At 39.4% G+C, this 24,656-nt stretch overlaps 1 protein-coding gene across 3 annotated transcripts in view; it reads left to right on the top strand.

The window, feature by feature from the left end:
• Positions 1–24,297, top strand: part of SLC25A13 (solute carrier family 25 member 13) — a 192,639-nt gene extending 168,342 nt beyond the window's left edge. For all 3 annotated transcript variants that reach the window (XM_087422872.1, XM_087422758.1, XM_087422808.1), the window contains exons 15-18: positions 12,471–12,609; positions 22,513–22,671; positions 22,768–22,858; positions 23,141–24,297. In XM_087422872.1, coding sequence (XP_087278998.1) covers positions 12,471–12,609; positions 22,513–22,671; positions 22,768–22,858; positions 23,141–23,327 — 576 coding nt within the window. In that variant the 3' untranslated portion in view covers positions 23,328–24,297. The remainder of the gene's footprint in view (positions 1–12,470; positions 12,610–22,512; positions 22,672–22,767; positions 22,859–23,140) is intronic.
• Positions 24,298–24,656: the final 359 nt, after the last annotated feature.

The following is a 24,656-nucleotide window of genomic DNA, read 5'->3' as shown; positions in this document are numbered from 1 at the left end:
TAGGTGGCAGAAAGAAGTATGGGTGGACAAAAGAGCAGAAGCAGCTGTCAGGTGGAGAACTGGAATGAACAGTGTTGTGGGAGCTCATAGAGGGATGAGATATAAGGGGGAAGAAGAAGAGCTGAGTGATATCAAGTGTGCAGAGATCGAGGGAGATGAAGCCCAAGAAAAGATGGAGGTCAGTGGTTATCATTAAGAAATCAATTTATGTAGAATGGCAGAAGTAGAAATCTATATAGCAGATAGAAACCACTAAACCTAAAGGATTTACTGTGAAAGAAACAAGGGGACAGAGTACAGCAACTAGAAGTAAAAGAGTCGAGGTAAAATTTTAGGGGGTAGGGGAGGTTGAGAGATTATTATTTGTTTCAGTTTTGTTGGGAGAACTATGCCTGTCTGTAGACAGAGGAAAAAGTCACTGAAGATGGAAGGATTTGAAGCATCTGAAGGTAGCAAGATCAAATATGGTGCTAGGACTTTCAGAAGGGACAGAGACAGAGTCGAGGCTTAGAGAGAGAGAGAGAGAAAGAGAGAGAGAGAGAGTGTGTGTGTGTGTGTGAGATCGTAAGCTCATTAGAGCCAGTCTTTATTGAGGGCTTACTCTGTGCTAGGCCCCATGCTTAAAGCTGGATATGCTTTACGTCATTTAATCCTTACTAGAGGCAAATACCTTTTTTTTTTTTAGCTCCAAGTTACAGCTGAAGAAAGGAAGGCTTGATGGGTTTAGGTAATTTGTCCAAGGTCACATACCTTGTAAGTAAGTGAGAGGCAGGGTTTCAAACTCAATCCAATCTCTCTTTGAAACTTGAGCTATCACATAAAGATATGTTGAGCTATATAGGAGAGAGCGCATGCCTAATAATTCAAGGCAATTTAAAAACCAGGTTATATGCTAAGCGTAGATATAGAGCGGTTGGCAAGTTTGTGCCATTGTTGACAGCATGCTAGGGAAGTGGCGATGAAAAGGATTGAGATAGCATTAAACATCATGAATGTGTGACAACATGGGCCAGGGTAGTTATATGATTGTTTTTCCTAATTGCTTTTAGTACCCAATGCTATTATAAAATGTTAGACATTACAGGAGAATGACTCAATTTTGCTTTGTTTTGCTTTTTAGAATAAGAACATGTTACCTTAGATCTTATATCAACTCTTTAAATTATAGAAATTAAAATTAATTTATACATTGTGAGACAAGAGGGCCTTTCTATTTTCTTAACTCATATTAACCAGAGTAGCAGTACGAACCTTATACTATGCAGAGAGCCACATAACCTGACAATCGAGCCATGTTGCTATTCCAAATGATATCTATTTGTGTTCATTGAAAAATAACTTTTTGCCTTCCTGATAACTTTGTGAGTATCTACCATAAAACAAACATTTTGGACATTTTATCTTTTTAAAAGGCAGAATTTTAGAAGTTAAGGAGAGGATATCAAGTACCTTAAGGGACCAGATTTTGTCTATAATATGGTATGAACTTGTGAATAATATTGGAAGTCATGTGATATTGTCCATATTCTACTTAAAGTTTGCATTAAAAGAAAACAAACTGAAAAAAAGTCTTTTTTAAATCTTTCTGTCCCTGTGTTTCAGATGCCTCATCTGTAAAAAGAGAATAGTAATAGTACCTACACATTCATAGGATTGTTGTGGGGTTTACTAAAATAACACATGTAAAGAGCTTAGGATAGAACTTGGCACATAGTATTCATGATGTGTTAGTTATTATTAATTTTAAATTATGGGATGTCAACTAGTGGATTCTTGCAGAAATACCTAGCTCCTTCCACTCTGCCCCAGTTCTGGGTAATTTCTGAGGCTGTGTGGTCAACAGCCCCCTCTAGGTCAGGCATTCTGATTTGGACTTGGAATAGCAAATAAAAGGAGACATCTTGAAAAATATTATTTTTATAAAACAGTACCCAAGGGAGTTGAGTGTGGTGAAGGGGGCTAGAAAATATTCTTAAAAATATTAGAAAATGATTAACTTTTTATCCTTCTTCCATTCATTCACCAAATATTTGTTGAGAGCTAACATTCTACTAGGTGCTGGAGTTACAAAGATGAATACAGTATTATTGCCTTGAAAGTGATTAATGTTAAGGGAGGTGAGAGAATATAACCATATAATTCTATAGTGCCATAAAGTTCTTTTAAAAATTAATTTTAATAGTCAGTATAGTTTTTAAAAGAAGAAAATTCAGATAGAAAAGATTATGTAACAATAAAATGTTAGTCTCCTAGCCCCATGCTGCAGATAACCTATCTTTCTAGAGGCAAACATTTTTATCAAGTTAGTGTTTTGTATTGTTGTTGTTTGTTTCTTTTGTTTTTGTTTTTTGCTAAGTACCTGCAGAATTAGTTTTAACACGTTTTTATTTTAGCTAAACTTTTGGAATATAATATGTTATCCTTCATGTTTAAAAGTATTCAAAATGATGCTATTAATCTGCTGTTCCTAGAGTGCTCTGAATATATTTTACAGAAGTGATAGATATATTTCTACTAATCTATCCTTACATTTCTCTGGTTTCTAATTGTGACCAAGGTATGCATTTAAAAGATGGCCAGTTTAAGAAATGCTCATTGACTATAAAATTAAAGAGCTATGTCTTGTGACAGCCAAAGAGCCCAATGTGGAGTATGATCAATTTAGCAAACTAGTATAAACTTATTTGGTAGGATTAGGTCTTCTACCAAATAAAAGATTGGTTCTTAGCCTGATAAATGTAAAACTCTATTGTGATTCAATTGTGAAACCACATAAAAGTCATACCCCAGCTGCCAGTTGTTTAAAGAGTCTATGAGCTATTTCCATTTTCCACTCCAACAGGACAGTGTGCTTTTCACTGATAATAGTAATTACCTTTATATCATCACCTTTTATTGAAGATCCTTGTGCTAGGTATTGTACTAGGTACTTTATATTAATCATTGGATTTAAATGTAATTCTTATGTCGATACAAATGTTATTCACATTTTATAGATGAGGAACTTGAGGTACAGAGATTTTAAGAACTCTACTTAACATCAGATAGCTAAGTGGCACAGCAGTGATCTGAACCCAGGTCTCTGACTCCAAAGCCTATATTCTTGCTTCTGCAGTGTCCTGCTGCTGGTGTGAAGTGCAGAATTCAGATATAGATTCATATTTTGGATGATACATTTTTGACTATTTGTTTGAATGCAATCTACTTCTTCTCTGAGAAGTCATCCTCTTCAGGAAGAGTTGCACATAGAAAGGTGAAACACGAAGAGATCACACAGCTCAGCTAGCTGGTCAGCCATATTGTTGACGTTGCAGAGAAATGGCCTTCATGGAGTGTGCTGAAGAGAGTTGGAATAAAGAGGTTTTTTCCTTCTGCCTGGCCTTTGAGATCTACATGAAGGAAAAAAAGAAAAAGGGAATTATCAGGAGCATTGCCTGCATAATATGGCACATTTTGAAGGAAACTCATCAAGAGCAAACCAGCTTGAACATCTCCTCAATAAGGCATTCAGTTCTCTCCATAGGGTTTCTAGCCATTGGCAGATAGGATATTTGAACTGGTCATCCCATTGAAAACAACTAAAAATGTGGGATAATATATTTTAATTTAATATATTTTGTAAAAGCCTTTTCAGATTCATGAGTTGTTAAGGAATATTCGAGCCCAAAACTAAGTGAGTTAAGGAGAACCCTAAACTTGGCTTTGGCCTTGAAAGCATCTGCTAAACACCTGAAATTGAGCATTAATTTTTGATGCCTCAAGGGACAACCAACTTTACTGCCCAAAGTGCTAAGTCTAAAAGAAAGGGCTGGGACTAAGGTGAGACAAGCAAGCCACCTAGGTCACAAAATTTAAGAAAGCACTTACTGGCAGGTGCCAACCTTGCACTTGCACAGCCCTGATAGTGGGTGCCTCCTTCGAGTCTCTATTCTAGTAGTACTCTTGCCTTATCCATTTCCTAGTCCTGAAGAAGTTCCTCCCCAAAAAAGCTGAAACCTCAAAGGGTTATACCCTCATTGTAAGGGTGAAATAAAAATGCTCCCTTCTACTATCCTGGACTACAAGGAAAATTGCTTTGATTCTGAGTAGAGGGAGAGAGAAAGGGAAGGGGAAAATCCTCCCCTAAGAATCAGGAACTCCTAGCTTGTCTTGCATAGGTTTGCAGGCTGAATTCATATTTCTTGGGTGATACGAAAACTCTCAAGCTGGGAATTTGTTTTTAGATAGTCTTGAATTGGTAGTGCCCCCAGGTATCTGACCAAAACAAACACAGGTCCTTCCAAGAGGAACCCACCTTCAGCCCAGACCTCAAAGAATTTTCATAAATAATGTTACAATCAAAAATCTCAAGTCACACAAAGAAATAAGGCACTTTAAGAAGAGTAGGAAAACAACAGGCAGCATTTTAAACCTAGAGAGATTTAAAATTTCAAAATTATCGGAAAATAAAATGAATGTTTTTGTTTTAAAAGATTTAAAAGGGTGATGGGGGCTGGCCCGGTGGTGTAGTGGTTAAGTGCGCGTGCTCTGCTTTGGCGGCCCTGGGTTTGCAGATTCAGATCTTGGGCACGCACTGCCACACCGCTTGTCAAGCCATGCTGTGGCGGCATCCCATATAAAATAGAGGAAGATGGGCACGGATGTTAGCCCAGGGCCAATCTTCCTCAGCAAATAGAAGAGGATTGGCATCGGTTGTTAGCTCAGGGCTAATCTTCCTCACAAAAAAAGCAAAGGAAAAAGGGTGAAAATATTTATAATGATTAAAATTTAAAATTCAGCATTTCAAAATTCTGGCTTTAGCAACAGGTTAAACACAGCTGAAGAGAGAATTAGTGAACTGGAAGATAAGAGAATTACTCAGAATAGAGAGTCAAAGAGAGATTGAGACACAGAGGAAAGTGTGAGATGGTTTAATAGGTATGAAAGAAAACCAGAAGGAAAGGAGAGATGATGGCTGAAAATTCTCCAGAACTATTGAAAGCTATCCAGAGACTCAAGAAGTACAACAAATCCCAAGCAAGATAAATAAAAATAATCCAGACTAGACACATCAGAGTGAAACTGCTCAACACCAAAGCTGAAGAGAAGCTCTTAAGGGGCCAGAGAGAAGCATATTGCCTTCAAAGGGGAAGAGTTGAACTGACAGCTAACTTAGAAACAGGAACAGTGGAAGCCAGAAGATATTTGAATGGTATCTTCAGTGTGTGGAGAAAAAACTTTTCAACCAAAATTCTATACCCTGTAGAAATGTCTTTTAGGAACAGGGGTAAAATAAAGACATTTTTAGACTAGCAAAACTCAAACCGTGTCACCAGTAGACCCTTACTAAAGGAAATTCTAGGATATATGTCAGGTAGAAGGAAAGTGATTCCAGATGGTAGTTTTAAGGTGCAACAAGGAATAAAGAGCAAAGAAAGTGGTAAATGTTTAGTCTAAATAACATTGCCTGAATTTAAATATATATATAATAGTAAGTGTAATGCTTAATGTTTTAACAATGATAAGAGGGGGGAAGGTTGCTTTTAATTTAAGCAGTCTAAAGTGCCTGAGTTGTACAGGAGGAAGATAAAGATACCAAAGACTGCATGTTAAATGTGCATATTAAAATTGCCAAGGTGTAAACCCTTAGACTAGAAATAGACTGTGCAACTTGCAAATAGGTAATGGAAAGAAGCAGAGGGAAAGAAGGCAAGAAAAAGAGAGAAAAAAGAAAAATTGAAAAGGGGGACACGTTTTACAGGTTAACTTTGTGAAGGTGACATGTTTAGAGACTAAAATTCCATGTAATAAAACTCTGTGCCACTTGGCAGCTCGGAGACTGAAATTTCATGTAATAAAATTCTGTGCCACTTATTGGATTTCCAAACTATCTAAATGATGAGTGTCGTTGATGGCAAAGTAACATACCATAGAAGAACAATAAAGAACTAGAACTGACACAGGAGTGGCATTTCCTACAAAAAAACCTTGAGTTGCCAAGATATTTTTGTTAGAATTGCAATGAAATTAAGGAGAAACCAATATCCTAAAAGTCCTTGGACTAAAGAAATCAAATAATAGGCGTTGATATTTTATATTCAAATTGAAGTAATTTCAGTGTCACCGATATCGATTCTCCAATTATTGGCTGGTTTATTTGGTTTTAACACCAACGACACGATCATATAACAGGTCTTGGCACTAGTGATATTTCTCAGCAAAATACTGAAACTCACCCTGTTCAAATCCCAGGCACATGGGCCTAACTGTCCCTCGACTGGGCAGAGAGATGCTGCCAGGCTGTGAATACAAGGGTTAACTCGCATGGGAAAAACCAAGAGGAATGCTAAGGGATCAAGACATGACATGCTGCCCATTGTTTGTAGCTCCAGGATCAAAATATACAATTATACATGCCAAATAAATTCTAAACCTGTAAGGTAGGACAAGAGGGGTGGCTCTGACTACAGGTGCCAGAAGCATTAAATAACCTTCTCAGACAAGGTGCACCACTGTTGTCTTGAATGCTGCAGGGTCCCCCGGTCTGGCATTTTCCCCCATGCTAGACAATGTGCATTCACTGCAGGAGTCTCTGTTAAGCCTCCGTCTCCCAGACCTGCTGGCTCCTGGTGCCCGGCCCTGACACAGAGGTGCCTTTGTGAGTGTAATTACCTTCCCCTGTATTAGAAGTAGTCTGTTTAGAGCTGTATTTGCAGGTACAGCTAGAATAAGCAGGAATTAGCATGCGAAAAGACCTGCCCTGGCCCTGACTTCTTTATCAGCAGCTATCCTTCAGGACTGGTTTTTTTGCTCAGATGGATTGGGCAGGTGTGATACTGCCCGAGATGAAGAGATTTAAAAGAAGAAGAAAGACATTGGAGATAGCAGTGCGTGTGTGTGTGTGTGTGTGTGTGTGTGTGTGTGTGTGTGTGTGTGTGTGTAAGATATAAATCATGTTGTGTTATATCTTTTGACAGTTTCATGCCAGACAGAGCTACCAGAGTAAACTTGAGTGGATGATTCCAGCAACTTAAGAATTGATTAAAGCTCCCTTGGGCTTTCAACACAGTGTCCACATCAAAAAAAAAGCATGAGAAGCAAAATAAATCTTTCCTTTGCCATGGTGATCCTGTGGCCAGCGTCTCTACACCTGTCTAATTGACCTGTGCCAATTGTGGACTATTAACTTGAAGTTAAATGAGGACTACCCTTAAAGCATCTTTCCTAGACCTTAATAGAAGGATAACAGAGAGACTTTAAAATGATACAGAATTGGTATGGAGCCAGACTCAATAATTAAACTAGATCTGAGTTTTTTGTGTGTGTGTGTGTGAGGAAGATCAGCCCTGAGCTAACATCCACGCTAATCCTCCTCTTTTTGCAGGGGAAGACTGGCTCTGAGCTAACGTCTGTTGCCAATCATCCTCCTTTTTTTTCCCCAAAGCCCCAGTAGATAGTTGTATGTCATAGTTACACATCCTTCTAGTTACTGTATGTGGGACGCGGCCTCAGCATGGCCGGAGAAGCGGTGCGTTGGTGCTCGCCCAGATCTGAACCCAGGCCGCCAGTAGTGGAGCACGCGCACTTAACCACTAAGCCACGGGGCTGGCCCTGAGTTTTGATTCTAGTTTATTTAGATATAGGTCTCACCTGAGATGCCTTTTATTGTTCCTGTCTATTATTAGTAGGCCTTTTATTAAAAAAGAAAAAAAACAATCATTTCCCCTCTTTGGAGAAAGAGTGCTTTAATGAATAGTAAGACATTAGATGATTGCATTTTGCATTTATTAATTTCCCCCAAGTGATTTTACTGTGTGTACAAAGGAAATGCAGGGCCAACCAGAGAATGTCTGAGGGCAGGGCTGCCTAGAGAACCAGGGAGAAAGACTTAAGGCAGGAAAATGTGGGGATTTTATTATAAGGCAAGAACATTTAAAGATTTATTTTAGGTGGCACACACTTTGTAATTTATTAATTTTTTAACAGCCAAAGTAATTATTTTTGTGTTGTTGACGCAGGCTCTTGGGCAGTACGGAATGTTTCCCTTTATTATAAAGTTGCCTGTTCGGAATGGCTGATCACTTAGTAAAAATTGTACGTGGGGCAAGTAGAATTCAAGTCAAACAGGTTTATGTTTTGATGTAGGACTGGGGAATGGGTGTTCACCACAAAGTGAAGGATTTATCAAGGAATCTGGGAGAGAAACATTCTCACTGTTGGAGCTTTAAAAGCCTTTTTCACATCCTGCTTCCCTTTTCATGTGCGGGAGCAACAGGTCAGGTATGGCCTGAGGCAGCCTTACAAATTGGCACCTGCCTTTGTGCCTTAGACCTGAAGGAAGTGGTGGGGAAAGGAGGCTAGAGAAATTTAATAAGTCTGTGCCTTTTTCTCCAACCTTTTGCAAAGTTAGCTTTCCTTGGGAATTGGGCTTTGATGCCTGGAGTGGGAGAGTGAGGGGTACGTAATGACTCCCGAGGGTGGTTTGCTGCAGGGAGATGCCTCTGCAGGTGGTGCTGGGCTGTGTAAGGAGGCAGGCGCCGGGAGACGCAGACCTCCTCATCCCCTGTCCCTTACGTTTGTACCGCAATTGAAGCTTTACACGGGACGTTCACAGTTAATACCTCATTTATTCCTAAACCCCTGGTCCTCCCCCAGCCAAGAAGGTAAGCTTTGGTATTTCTGACAGGTGAGGAAAGTTCAGAGCTTGGTTTCTCCCAGTGCTCATCACACGGCTACATAGCAATACGGGAGAGTTGTATCAGGGGTTCTTCATACGTCTGTCAGTGGAAATTTGAGTTTTTAAGTGTTTTAACTTGCTAGTTAGGCTGTCCTGCCTCTGTGGAGCAGAGATGGTAGCTGTTTCACAAGTTGTCTTGCTTCCTTGACTTTTCTTCCTTTTCCTCATATAATCAGAAACCTAAAACCTCTTACCTAGTCTAACATTCGCTCTAGTATGCATAAATTATTTGATCACATTGTCCGACCCCTGGTAGGAAAAATACAACACATTCCTAACCATGTTTCCTTTAGTGTTTCACAATACAACTCCACCTTTTCCTTAGATTTGTTCTTCTGTACTTGTTTGTGTTTTGATCAAGCCATTTTTCTTCTTAGTGATCTGGAGCTGTTTTCAGACATCTCTTAAAGCACCTCACACCCCTTACTAGGCACTTGTTCTCACACTGATCTGTGATTTCTTGTCATGATTTCAGGAAAGAAGGGAGAGTTCCTTCTTGGGAAAACCCAGCTGCTTCTTCCATGGCCTTCCTCGTCTTGTGTTGAAACACAGAGATGTTTCTAATTTCAGATCATGTCTTCCCATGGCCTTCTGATCATATTGAAGCCACATAGCATAAGAAGGGCTAATCACTGTCTTTCCCTCTTTTTTTTAAAAAAGAGGTTTTTTTTTAAGGGAATTGGCAAAGCCAAATCAGTGTCACCAGGAACATGTCTTAGGCCTCAGCTTACAGCCAAATATTTTGCTAAGTGTTTTCTAAATTAAATCAGACAGTAGATCCTGGCCCCTGGTTGCTTACACTCTGAAATAGGCAACACTGACAGAGGCAGATATAAGAGCATGAAGAAAACTCAGAACAGCATTGAGAAAGTATAGACAACGTGGAGCAGTGTGGAATCCATTCCCTGTCTATCTTCTAGTTAAAGGATCTTCAGTGGAAAGGGTGGTATTTGGGGTTTAAATGAATGAAGAGGTGGTATTTAAAAGGTTGACATTCCCTGTTTAACAGTCATCAGAGAAGATGCAGAGTGATAGGTGTCCTTTTATTGATCAAGTGAATGGGGCATTGAGTAGCTTTACCTGAGAGGAATCAGGCTGACCAGGGAGAGGAAAATAGGAAAGTGAAGTCATTACAAAGCTTTGAGAAGGGTGAGAATACTGGGTTTAATCCACAGAACTGCCAAGACCAAAGATGGCAGTAGAGTTTTTGAAACAACAAATGGAAAGGAAATTTAGGCAATATGGCTGAGGAATGAAGGAGATGTTAGACAATACTGTCCCCCCCTGCCCCGGCCCCCCAAGAGAAAAAATGAATACACCATGAATTTGAGAAGAAAAGGCATAACTCAGAACCACAGAAGCATGGTCCCCACTGTGGAATGGTGGTTAATATCACTGTGGAAGGAAATTCTCCAAAATATACACTGTACAGTAGTTGCAGTGGTTATCAGGCTGGTGATAATTAAGAGCAGTTTAAATTTTTAATACTTTTCTGTACTGTCTACAATAAGCATTTAATATTTCATGATCAGGGAAAAAAAATTTTAAAGGGAAAATATTACCAGCAAAAAAATGAGCAGAGCATATATACTGAAGTTCAGCTCTAAGATGTGAAGATTTAGGAGATGAAGTTAAAAGTAAAAACTAATAAATTTAGTAAAAAACAAGATTTGTGGGAGGAGGAATTATGTCAGCCTAAAAATTACCCCAAACTAATTGGGGTAACATCTGATTTAATTTAGAAAACACTTGACTGATTTGTTTAGAAAGTCAGTAGTATGGCAATGTTTCTTACTATATTGGGGGAGCCAGACATGAAGAAGATTTAACTGATCTTAATTTGAATTGGTTATTTGGTATCTAGTTTGAATATCTCCTGGACAGAGTCTGCATGTGGGCAAATAGCTAGTAGAACTTATGGGAAAGTTTGGAGGCAAAATAAGGAAACGGAAGTGAAAATAGAGAAACAAATAGGCGATACTGTTACCCTTACACAGTAATTACCTGGATCATAGCTTTTTAAAAAACTGATCATAAGGAAAAGATTGGACGCTACACATGGATACTGGCATTATACTGTACTTTTTTCCCCTTGAAAAAGCTGGGGAAGGTGGAAAGAACTTGCGAGTCCTGAGTTTTGGACCAGTCTCTGGCACTGCCTCCAAGGATATCCCCTGAGCAAGCCAACAGCATGGCCCTTAATAAACGTGCAATTGATAGATTAAGAGTCCTGGGCATCAGTTTGTATATGTATAAAATGAGGAATTTGGGTGTGGTAGATTTTGTGGTTCTTCCTTTCAGTTAGACATTTAACAGTTTCGGGGTAGGCAAGATACAGAAATGTGGGCTGATTGGCAGTACATGATGTAGATCTGTCCTTTTTTGAATATCTGTATTCAAAGTGCACAGAGACATCTTAACACATTCATAGGTGAGTTGACTGAGGAATAGCCAACATGACAGAATCCGGATTCCAAGCATTTGTTCCGGTTGGAAGGATGGGCCAAACTAGTATAAAGTTTAATAGGATTAAACATAAAGTCCTGCTTCTATTATTCGTTTAAAGAAACTAATTAAGTTACTTTAGACCTAGGTTAATAGCAGTTCATATGAAAAAGACTAAGGGTTTTATTACCCACAAGCTCAGGTTGAGTCGAGAGTATGATGCAGCTGTCAGAAACACAAAGGCTGCTGTAACAGATGTGTAGTGTTAAGGAGCTTTCACAGATTGGAGCCTAGCATCAGGCAAAAATGCCCAAGATTCAACATCACTAGACCTCAGTAAATGTCACTGGGCTTGGCTAAATCTGTTGACTCTGGATGGATTGATTATTTTCTTTGAAGAATCTCTAAATTTGGTAGAAAATTTTAAGTATTAAAAAATCTGTGAAAGAAATGGTATTAAATCATTAAGTGTTGAAAAGAGGTGACTTCCTTCCCATTTAGCCTACCTAAAACACAATATATGTCTTGTGGTTTTCATTAGAATATTATATCATATTTCTGGAACACATCAATTCTCAAGGCCTCCCCATGGCTTTATTTTGGCATGAGAAATTATTTGGCGAAGACTTTGCTTTAGTGGCTAATTGTTCTACACACAGCTCTTAAATGTGTAGGAATTATTGTAAATATTTCAAGGCTTTAGAACAGGCATTTATCAGTTTCATAAACCCTGGGGGTGGGGTATGGGTAAGTATGTGAATAAATTAGGGGATCCATGAACCCCTTGAAAAGGTATATAATTTTTTACGTATGTGTAGTTTTTTCTGGGAAAGAGTCCAGCACTTTGATCAGCGTCTCAAACAATACGAGAAACAAACCCCTCCCCCGCCACCTCTGTAATTTGTCTACTTCCTAGTGTGTAAACAGAGGCATCTTGTTGCTGCCGCCTATCTTCTGAGAACAGATCCTCCTTGTAATGCCAATGACCTGCCATCAGCAGAGATTTAAAAGGAGGTCGCAGGCCTCGTTCCAAAAATGTTTCAAGTGAAATCTTACCATTAACATAAATGAGAACTCCCCCCTCTTCCTCATGCCACACAATAAAATTTGTTTTATTTATAAAAACAAAATTCAGATTTATTACTTGCAGAATTTGGGTTATTTTTTTTTTTCTGTTCCCCTTTCAACTTATGAGTACAAATTTGGTCTTCTCCAGGAATATTTTGTTCTGAGGTAAGTTCCAGAGAAGCTTGATCTTCTCAATGGGATATGTGTTTCATGTGGTTTTTCTTCCTTTTCAACCGTACAGGGTGCCAAAGCCTGCTTTCTGCGGGACATTCCTTTCTCAGCCATCTACTTCCCGTGCTACGCTCATGTGAAGGCTTCCTTTGCGAATGAAGATGGGCAGATTAGCCCTGGAAGCCTGCTCTTAGCTGGCGCCATCGCTGGTGAGTATCCCTCACAGGGCTCTGTTACTATCCCACCCTCCCATGCCACTGCACTGGAATTTTTGCTTATAGTTCTTGACAGTGTACATATGAGATGGCTATAGACTGCTTTGAAGAGCTACTGAAAAGGAGGGAAAGAAATTAATCTTACTTCTGGCAGATTAGACTGTTAGAGAAGCTTAATGTCTTAACTCCAAAAAAGGCTTATTAAAAATTGGTGCATTTTCTGGTGGTGGCGGATTCTAATTCAAGTTCCGTATCATTTCATAGCTTCACTTCATAGCATAAGAGTGAGAACTGTTCAGTTGGAAGTTTTTAAAAATTTTAATACTTGTGCCTTAAAGGTGTCTAAGCAAAAGAGTGTATAAAAGCTTGTCCAGAATTTAAGCAATAGTTATTATCATTTAGAGAAAAGAAAAGCAGTAGGACCAGAAATGACTTAGGCCTGTTAGTTACCTGATTCCTCCTACCTGTGTAAGATTATAGAAACACGGTGTGTGTGTTAATTGAATCCCAGAGAATAATGACTGTCTTATTTTTTTCAGTGCTACAGTGAATATATCAATAAAAAAAATAGTTATGGTGGTTGGTTTCTACATCCCAGTGTAAATCCCTAGAGGAAATTTGATTATAGCCACAGCAGGAATCAGTTCGTTCTTTGATGCTTCTCCCTTGTCCAGAGACCCTAAAGGCTGGAACAATCTGGGTTAGCTCTCCAGGTGGTGACAAACATTTAATGAGTTAACAAACCCTAAGGCAGTCATGGGTTGCCTGGGTTCAAGCAGTTTTGATACAGGTGTTGTTCTCACCAGATATGTGGCTTGAGTCTCTTGAGCACAACCCTCTGCTTTGAGAAGTTGTTTGCTGTTTGGTGGGCCCATCCTGCCTGGGGAGCCCCTGCAGGCAGGAACCCATGTAGCTCCTCTTTAACTTGCAGTTAATCGCTTTTCTTCAAAGGCAGTAATATTGGTGTATGAGGCAGGATTGTCCTATCCTGGCTGCTCAGAAACCCTAATGCTATGATTAGCAATGAGACCACTCTACCTATATCAAGAAATCATGACTTCAAAACTAGAATATAGAATTCCCAGGATTTTTTGTTTTTTTTCTTTTTGCAGGGAAAGATTCAGCCTAAGCTAACATCTGTTGCCAATCTTCCTTCCCCCCCCCCCCCCCAAGCGCCAGTGCCTGGTTGTATATTCTAGTTGTAAGTCATTCTAGTTCTTCTACATGAGCTGCCACCACAGCATGGCAGCTGACAGACGGGTGGTGTGGTTCTGCGACCCAGGAAGCAAACCTGGGCCGCCGAAGCGGTGAGCGCAGAACTTGACCACTAGGCCAGCAGATCTGGCTCTAGAATTTCCAGTTTTAATCCCAACTTGGCCATTGACTCACTGTGTCCTTTGTATATCGTTTACATGTGTATAAACGATAATATTTTTTATCCAAAAGGTTTTATGGTATAATTCACTTCACATCACTTATTTGAAATAACGTAGCACGTCATGGGGAGAACTAACACACCACTTAGTAGTGTGTGATGTCAGGCAGGTGACTTAACCTCCCCTGAGCCTTGGTTTCCTTGGCTATAAATGGAGATGATAATTGTACCCACTAGAGTGTGGTTGTGAGACCCAAGTGAGAGCGCCCGTGTGAAGGACTCAGCATAGTGCCTAGGACATGGTAAGTACTCAATAAATGTTAGCCAATGTCATATTGAATCCAGAAGAATCTGTAAAGCGCTCCAAAAGTCAATTGTGAAATCAGAAGATAAGTATTAGAGCTCAGGTTAAAATCTAGGACTCTCTCCAAGCTTTGTTCTCTTCACAACACAAAATTATTGCCTTTAACTTAACAGCGACCCAGATGCGATTTTGTCTCTGGGTAGGAGTTTCCTAGGTAATGTGTACTACCAGAGCTGTAGAAATTACTAGTGGATTTTTTCTCTTTTAAGGTTTATTTTCTTTTATTTTTTTTATGATTATGAAAATAATATTGCTTATTGTAAAATATTTGGAAAGTACTAGAAAGGGTAAATAAGACAATATTATCCATTACTCCATGACTCTGAGATAATTATTTAACATTTTTGCTAATATTCCCCCCTTGAATGGTTTTTAACATAGTTGTGATCACACGTATATGTGGTTTTCACTTAATATCATATCTGAAGCATCTGTAGCCATCACAGCAAATAGTTAATGGCATGTGCTATGAGGTCAGACTACCCAGGTTCAAATTGCAGTTTGCAGACTTAAAACTGTGTGACCTGCGCAAATTATTCAATCCCTCTCTGCTTGTTTCTCCATCTATATATGGGGTTAAAACAAATCTTAGTCTCATAAGATTAATATGAGGATTAAGTGAATTAATAGGCGTAAAGATCCAAGAAAGTGCATGGCACACAATAAGTATTTTTAAATGTTTGACAATAATATTAATTTTATCATGTCATTTAAAACTTTGTAAATATAGTTTTTAATTGCTGCATATTTATCTAATTCTCAATCTGAGATAACTTAAATTTTTTTCAAAACAATTTAAATATATGGTATTGTGAAAAAAACATCTTTGTGCTTAAAGGCTTTTCCCCCTTTTTTGATCATTTTCTTTGGAGAAAAAGATACGCTAACATGAGTTTGCTGGTAATAAGTATGGTTGTTTTTGAGGTGTTGCCACATTATTCTTGAAAGTTTGAGCTACTTTATATCCCCATGTTGCTGTTATTTTAGCCCTATAGCCATCCTTGTCTTTCACAGTTGGTTTCTGGATACCTTCTGTATTAGTTACCTATTGCTGCATAACAAATTACCCCAAAATTTAACCAGCCTAAAGCAGCAAACATTTATTATCTCACAGTTTCTGTGGGTTGGGTACAGCTTATCTGGGTGCCTTTGGGTCCGTCGTGAGGTTGCAGTCACATGGCAGCCAGGGCTCTAGAAGCCTTGAGCAGAGTTGGAGGGTTCACTTGCAAGATGGCTCAATCACATGGCCATTGGTGGGAGGCCTCAATTCCTTGCCATATGGTCACCTTGAATGTCCTCGTGACATGGTAGCTGGCTTCATGCCCCCCCAGCAAGATCAGAGAGAGAGAGAGAAAGGTTGGGGGGGGAGGCAGAGGGAGTGGGAGGCAGAGGAGAGAGGAAAAGGGAGGGGGAGGGAGGGAGAAAGAGAGAGTGAGAGAAAGAAAGCAAAGCAGAGGCCACGATGTCTTTTATGACCTAGCCTTGGAAGTCACAGTCCTACATTTTCACACTACCCTATTGGTTACACTGATCAGTCCTATGTAATGTGCCAGCAGACGATACAGAGGCAGAGCTGTGAATACCAGGAGATGAAGATCATTGAGGGCCATTTTGAGAGCTAGCTGCCGCACTTGCTATAGAACATTTACTTTCATTTTCATTTTATTGTCCATCTTACTCTTCCCTGTAGGCTGGAAAAAATATAAGACACAATTTGTCATATTCCTTTCTTCTTCAAAGAACAGATCAACTACAAAGCTTGATGGACTTATATATTCTGCAAATCTATATAAACTATGTAATGAGCACTAAGCTACTTTCTTTCTTTTTTTTTGGTGAGGAAGATGAGCCCTGAGCTAACATCTGATGCCAATCCTCCTCTTTTTTGCTGAGGAGGATTGGCCCTGGGCTAACTTCCATGCCCATCTTCCTCTAGTTTATATGGGACATCGCCACAGCATGGCTTGACAAGCGGTGCGTCAGTGCACGCCAGGATCCAAACCTGTGAACCTTCAGGCCGCTGAAGCGGAGCGCACGCACTTAACCGCTGCGCCACCAGGCCGGCCCCACTAAGCTACTTTCTTAATTTAAAAACAGATATTAGAAGCCACTGGCAAATGTTGTAACTACCATTCTCATTAAAGTTAGGGATAAGACATGGATGTCTCTGTCATCCGTGTTTTTTATCCTTATTTTGGAGGTTCCAGTCAATGCAGTGAAGATAAAAAGAAGTAAGAGGCATAAATATTAGAAAAGAAGAAATGAAGCTATCATTATTTGCAAATGATTATTTACTAGAAAATCCAAATTAAAATGCCTAAAAATGTATCAAAATTAATATGAAAGATTCGTAATGTATTTTGTTATAAGGTGAACATAAAAATCTATATCCAGTTATAAGCAGTTAACTGATGTCATGGGAGGAAGCAGACTGTAGAACCTTGCTGGCATGCTTGGCCAGAGAGCTGAATTCATTGTGGAGAAGGGCAAGAAGACTTTTGCTCAGAAGCGTGCCCAGTGCAACACTGTCAAGAAGGGCAGCGAGCACAAAAATGCACCTACTAGATGGGCTGTTGGGTGGAAGATGGATCAGGCCCCCACATTCCCTCTGTGGGTACCAGTGAGAGAAAAGGCATTTCCTAGGGAGAGGACACACACTGATGGAGTATGTGCAGAATCCCAGGAAGTATGTCCAGGGCCAAAGTGATCTTTGTTGTCATTAAGAGAAACGAGAAAAGCTTATCTCAGAATAAGCTATGATGAATAATAACTGACCACTAACTTATCTATTATAAGACAGCAGTGTCTCATGACTATTTTATATGTATTTTTATATCTAATATAAAATATACATTTTTATATAAAATAGAATTTTTATGATTAAATTGATCTCTTACACAGAATACATATATTTTTTCTTGAACAATTTTATTGTAAATAAAGTGGACCTACAATTAAATGATTTGGCTTTCTATGTTTGATAGTAATTTCAATTATTCAGTAAGTACTATCTTTTTCCAAAAATTTGATTTGAAGTTAGATTGTTTTAGTAATATGCAACTTTTTAACAGGTGGTTGTTGGTATCTCAAAACCTAGAGAATATGGATTTTTTTTTTAGGTTTATGTATCTAGTTATAAACTGGGAATATCTTTACATACTGAGTACACCACTCCATTAATTCACAGGATAGAGTAAGACTAACCGATATTTTGAATTTATGTTCATTAGCCAAAGGGTAAGTCAGAAGATGAGGGCTGAAGTAAGGAGCCTGAAATTAAGAAACCAAATTTTCATTCCCTCTGGTGAACATATTGCGTTTTGACTAATGAAGGGCATTTCAATGTGGTATAAGGATAATATCAAATAAAAGCTATCTAATACTCCTCAAATTTCATAGAGTAGTCGCTCTATCATGCCAGATGATCTTAGTTGTCAGAGTGATGAGCTAGAGGAACAAGTCAGGCTGTAGAGACCGTTTTGTCTTTGAGTTAAATAGCTTAGACTGAGTTGTAATTCAAGACTATCTTGAAAAGCTGTTCAAAACACAAATATGAAAGTGTTATATGTGTGTGACTGATCATGAGGTTTTCGCAAACATATTGGAAGAATTAGAAGAAAAGTACCAAAGGCACAAATTTGCTAATTATGTGGACAGAAAGCTTAAGATAAGTTAAAAGCAATTCTTAGATCCTTAAAAAAAAAAAGTAAAAGAGAGGTTGGATCAAGGTAATGGCCTGAGCGTATTCATCCATCTCTCCTCTCCTCCGGAATACCAGAAAATACACTTTTAAAAACACCTTATTGGCAGTAGAAAATATCAGCCCCAGCCCTCAGAAGACAGGAAACAGAAATGTATTGACTCTGAAACTGAACTGAGAGCTGCCACAGCCCAAAACACTGGCAGGAAAAACCTACTTTTATTAATGTAAGAGCCGAACCAGAGAATTTTAACCTCTCAGTGAACAATAGAATGCCTGGAGGGTGGGGGTGGAGGTTTCAGGGTAAATCATTAATACGAGTTAAAGAACTGCGTTTACTTCAGGAAGGGCCGGCTTGGTCCTCTCCTCCTTTTTACAGTACATGGAGCTTCAGGCAATACTTGAATCCAGGCTTAAAGCCCAGAGCTGTATTCTCAAGAAAGGGACTACTTGCCTGGAGAGGGCAATTAAAAGGAACTGAAACAAAGCAGGGCAAGGCTTAAGGTAATTCCAGACCTTTACCACAGATGTATGAAAAAAATAAACTAATGGCAGCTCTTACCAAGAGAGGTGTGAAATAATTGCTTTTACTCCCAGAGTGGTGTTCCACATTTCAGCAATTGGAGGATCCCCACCCTGATAGCCAGCTTAGTCCCTGCATCCAGTTAACAGGCCTACCCCATTTCACAAAGCCCACAGACAGCCTTCCCACTCAGGAGAGAGGCCTGTGGGTGAACCTGGCCTAGGGTGTGGTGGAAGCCGTCCACAATAGTAATCAGCCTGTCCTTTGAACTTGAATATCAATAGACAGCCAGAGGTCCTCAGACAACAAGAAGCAATAAGGTAAGTAAACAGAAGAATTACAGAGAAAACAGGCAATTCAGGAAACAGAGGAGAATTTTTAAGAACTATTTTTAGGGTCCTCAGAGAGAATTTGAAAGGAACAATCAGTAAGGAAGCTTTCTTGAAAATTAGTAAAAGGATTGCCAAAATTAAAAATCCATAGATGGTCTGAATGATAGAATGGATATGATTCAAGACCAAATTAGACATCTGGAAAATAAAGTTATGGAAAAAAAAACAAAACTCTAGAATATGGAGCAAAAGTACAAAGATGAAAAATAAGAGAAAATGTAAGAGACATGCAGGATTAATCCAGGAGGTCTAATATGTATTTAATAGGAGTTCCCTAGGGAGAAGTAATAAGGAAAGGACAGAAAACAAATCAGTGATAGAAGATTCCTTCTCACCTGCAATACTGGATACCTTCAAAATGCCAGAGGACGTCTTGAACCTCAATTATGTTCCCGGCACACTGGCATTCAGGAGGGAGGGCAGAACTCAAGTTAGTTTCTCCTATGCCGGGACTCAAAGGTTCCCCCTCTGAGACCTCTCTGAGGCCAAATGAAAAGTGAATTTAAGAAAGGGAAATGTGGGATATATGAAACAGCAAATAAAAGTTAAACCTGAGATTCAGTCTAAATGACTGCTAACTTGGGTATACATGAAGGATGTAAATGCTAATTAATTGTACACATTGTCAATATTACACTTATGTAATAAATGCATGTAATATTTCAATAAATTTAATTAGGAAAGGGATCAAAAGGGAAACAACTAGAAGCAGAGAAGATAATAAACCATATTATAGGATAGCAGAAATAAGTCTAACAGCCACAATTGAGTGGATTCAATGCCGCTAGTAAAAACAAACACTTTTAGCCGAGTTGCAAAAGAAAATCTAGTCACCTGAAGTTTGAGAAAACAGTGACATAAAAAGATGGAAAGAGAAAGGATTGAAAAATATGTACCAGGAAAATACTAGCAGTAAGCAAGTGTAGCAATATTAATGTCAAACTAAATGGAATTCAGAATTTAAAAATAGCATTCAGAAGCATGGAGGCATATTTCACACTTATAAAAGATAAAATTCACTAAGAAGATACATTGTCATCAACCTCTCTGTATTATCAACGGAATCTTGTCTTATAAAACCTCAATTTAAAAGTATGACAAGAATGTGATATTCTCTCATTCCACATGAGAATCTTTACACTTCTTTTAGAAGCTGATACATCAACTAGATAATATAGATAAGGATGCAAAGGGAATTTGGAAAACTCTTAACCTTGATGCAGAGTAGATAGATAACTTTCTATCCTGTAAACAGAGAAGCCATTCTCTACAAATACTAATGGGATGCTTATGAAAAGTAAGGATGACTCGCTCCACAGTTGCACTTTGCCAGTCATGCTGCTTTTTGTTGTAAATGAACTTCTACTCTCTAGTTGTTGGGCACCCTTAAAGAGTTATAGTTTTTTTTATTGGCTGGAGAGCACCCCAAGTTGTTCCTGTCCTGCAGGTAGTGGGTGGGCCCAAGGTCTCCTCATTTCGCTCATCACTGAAGCTTCGGGTAGGCTGCCAGTCCCCTGCCTGTTGAGGAACCTAGAAGAAGCCTTGCTGTCTCGTAGCCTCCTCTTGCTCCCTCATATTTGGGAATAGAGGAAACTTGACCTCTTGATCAGCATTGTCTTAGCCTTTTGGAAACCAGCAGAGACCAGGAAAATTCTCTTGAAGTCTTTGCCAAGCCTGGCCTCAAAAATCGACAGCTCTCTGGTGACCATGGTCTTTCTGGTAGATGCTGCTTTCCCGGGCTTGCTTTGGAGCAGCCTGATGCTGTTCTCCAGGTTAGCTTAGCAAATCTCCACACTAGAAATCCCCTGTCCACAGGGATATCCACAGCTCCTCTGAGGCCCTAGCAGCTGTCGTCCCAGGAGAGAGGGGAACTGGGGATAGAGAGAGCAGAGTCATGTGCATGCTGCCGCATTTCCAGCACCGCCTCCCCACACACACAAACACACACCACAGTTTTGCCAGACAACTTACTAAACATTTTACGCGTTTCTTTTGGCATTTTTATTCCACTAATCAGTGTCTTTCCTCCCTGCCCCCCATACTTCTCTCTTTTTTTTATAGCACGGAACTATTTATGAAAACTACCCTAACTGAAGGAAACTTTTTAGCCATTTTATTGCTTGTATGTCTTTCACAGTCACACTCGGACACGCCTGCCCACCGTTGTAAGGAGGATTTGATTGCATGTCTAAAGCTGACAGCCTTGCTAAACTCTTTCTAAACCAGGAAGTAAAACAAAATCGGTGGTGTCAACACAGTGGGTTTCTAAGCATTTTTCATGTTTCCTTCCATTATGTTGGAGGATAAATTCCTGGCTCAAAGTTAAAATAATTCCAAAAGCTAATAGGAAATTCACTATGACTTATCCAGTGAAACATTGGCTATAAAATGAGCTTTTTCACATGCAAAAATGTGATGCATTTTATGAAAACTGTTCCTTAAGATGAATGTTTGAGCTCAGTAAAAATGGAAGAGATACAGCTTAGTAATATAAATGCAAACGTGTCCTATGTGGGTTTCCCCAGACCCACACGCACACACTATAACTTTAAAGCTGTCTGTTAGAAGGATGAGATGGAGTTGGGAGCCAGACCACGCTGGTTTGGACAGAAATTCTTACAGAATTATTAAGCCTTAAAAAAAGCAAAAGAGATTTATGCATCTGCATTTGACCAATTTGGTTTGGAATAGGTTCATAATGGAAAAGTAATAAAACCATAAGAGACAGTGTCTTCTGAGTACAGTCTCGCTTTTAAAAAATCTAAACATGGCCTGCCCCATTTTGGATAAAATGACTGTAGAAAAATTTCCCATTGGTAATTTTGGGAGGGTTTTTGTTGTTGTTGTTGTTCCTTTTTCATTGATTATCGGCCAGTATAAATTTTAAGCTTTCTGTCAAATATTTTTTCTGGACATGTCAGTCTTAGGAAAAAGGAATCCTGAAGTATTATCTGTGGGAGTCTCCCCCTCTGTCACCCCCACACATATACACACACGGTGTTTGTTCAGCTATCAGTAAAGTCTTCTTCTGGTGTAACTGGAGAGGTGAGGGTTTGGAGGGTGGGGGTGGTTGAATGTGTGTGAGAAGGCACCTCCTGTGACTGCCAGCAGCCTCGGAAAAGCATGAAGAGGAAACGCGTAACAAGCTTCACCTCTGAAAAATCGGACCTAATAACTTTGTGAGTTTCTGATTTCAACAGGAAAGCACACACCCTCACAAACTTTCTCCATTTGTTCTCAGCCACTTGGAGTAGTGTTATTGATAAAAAAAAAAACTCCTTAAGACTATTTAAGAAGACTGTATAAGCATAACAAATGGAGGTTGTGATTTGGGGAAGGGGAGCTGAGGAGTGTCTGTAGGTGTTGGAGCCTCCATCACTGCAGACGTGATGGTCACAGCGGCACTCCCCAGAGCTGACAGTGAAAGAGGCATTTGATTCCATGGGATTCTTAACTTTCCTTCCACGGCCAGCAGTTCACAGCACAGTTATTTTTATATAGCGAGAATGTGACCGGACCGCGATGGTGTTGTCTTTCCTGCAGGTATGCCTGCAGCATCCTTAGTGACCCCTGCTGATGTTATCAAGACACGATTACAGGTGGCCGCTAGGGCTGGCCAAACCACTTACAGCGGAGTGATAGACTGCTTTAGGAAGATTCTGCGGGAAGAAGGCCCAAAAGCTTTGTGGAAAGGAGCTGGTGGTATGGAAATAATTTGTTCTTCACTAAACCTTTGGTGTCAGGTAAATTTTTTTTTTAATTTAATTTTATCTCATATTTCTCCCCTTTTTTTCAAAGCTCGCGTGTTTCGATCCTCACCCCAGTTTGGTGTAACTTTACTGACGTATGAATTGCTACAGCGATGGTTCTACATCGATTTTGGAGGAGTGTAAGTATCATGCTAAAGCTGCAGTGAAATTTCAGCTGCTTCTGATACTCAGTTGTCACTGAGGAAGGTACGTCAGTCTGGTGCCTATGATGAACTGGAAAAGATGGAGGGAAAGATTGAAATCATGTTATCCAGCGTATTTCAAAGGGAAATATACAGCTGACTGGAATGCGACAACTCCTTTATGATGCAGATTTTAACAGTTCTTGAATGTTGTTTTTACTAAGTTAAAAAAATAATAAAACCAAACTCAGACTCTCACTCTACTTTCCCTTCTTTTAGGAAACCCGTGGGATCAGAGCCAGTTCCTAAGTCGAGGATCACACTGCCTGCTCCCAATCCTGATCACGTTGGGGGCTACAAACTGGCAGTTGCCACATTTGCGGGGATTGAAAACAAATTTGGACTTTACCTACCTCTCTTTAAGCCATCAGCATCTACCTCAGAAGTTGTCAGTGGAGGCCCGTAGGCAGACCACCCCTGGGATACTGTGTAGCTTTGTTGTTACTGCGGTAAAGCACACCTCATCTCGAACTGAAGCAACGTTTCATTCCTTTCACTTCCATCTCCTGTTTAAATTCAAGTCAAGGCTTTTTATAAGGTGAAAGCATTCCTTTTCTGTGTGTTATCTTAACCAAATCATTGTAAAATTATTCATAACTATTCTTTGGGCCTCTGCTCACAAACCTTTGTTTGTATCTGACATTTGCTGGGATTGGTCAACACGAACATGATTTGGGGGAAGGAGCAAGTCTGAATAAAAATTAGAGCTATTCTCCTTGGATTAAGATTTTAGTCTCAAAGAGGCTACGGAACGGCTATCATGGTGCTCAGAGCAAAGTGCTTTGTGCATGTTTAAACTGCTAGGAAACTGGGTGCATATTTATAAAAATTAAAAACACTGGAAGAAGTGAAAACATCAGAAATAGCCAGCCTGGCTTCAGATTTTAAATATGCACTAATTCTGTCTCTGGATTATATTATGAAGCTTTTATGTGAAACATGTTTTTTGTAATGAAAACCACGTTGGAGATGTTTAATAATCATATTTTGTTACTGGTACCAAGACTACTGGGGAGAAGTCTTTGTACTTTAGGGAAGTACTTTTGGGATTTTATTACATAGACAGAGGAGCTGTGAGACTCAGCACCTCTCCTGGGTGTGCTAATCTGGGCTAACTGCTCATCAGATGCACATGTGCTGATTCGGGCCTCTTTCCGTCAACACTGTAGAAAACACATGCCCCGTCTTCCTGGTCCCTGCCCTAATCCCCTCCCCACTCCCTTCATTGGCACCCGTTTGCTTTTAAAATCCACTTTATCTTGAATCATGTAAGACAAATGTATTCTAATATAAGTTTTTATTTAATTTGTGGTACCTTGCATAATGGTCAGAAGGCTCACATGTGTGAGGAAAGAAATAAACTATTTTTAAAGCTATTGAATTGTTTGCTCTTTGTATGTCACCTGGTGAATGACTACAATAATTGTCATTGTTGGACTTTATATGTTTTGTTTTGAAGGGGATATTATTCATATTGGCATGGCTACATCCTCCTCGTCTTTCAAGGATGTGTGTACCCTCATTTTCACTATGCCAGTGTGCCATTTTCAGAGTAAGAGAAATTTAACCCTGGAACCCATAGGAACCTATAGCAAATGGACACTTTTGTTCCAGTCATCCCCAATGCTTTCAGCAGTTTCTTTTCATGAGAATTAAAATTATATAAAGTTTCACTGGAAATTGGGCATGAAAACTAGTATGAAATAATGGCAATTGTATTTTCTAATCTACTCTG

This window comes from Ceratotherium simum, chromosome 1 (assembly GCF_057802395.1).
Source record: "Ceratotherium simum simum isolate JZ-2026a chromosome 1, ASM5780239v1, whole genome shotgun sequence".
In the NCBI taxonomy this organism is placed as follows: Eukaryota; Metazoa; Chordata; class Mammalia; order Perissodactyla; family Rhinocerotidae; genus Ceratotherium; species Ceratotherium simum.
The sequence above is the reverse complement of the archived record's forward strand: the minus strand, read 5'-3'. Positions and strand labels throughout refer to the sequence as shown.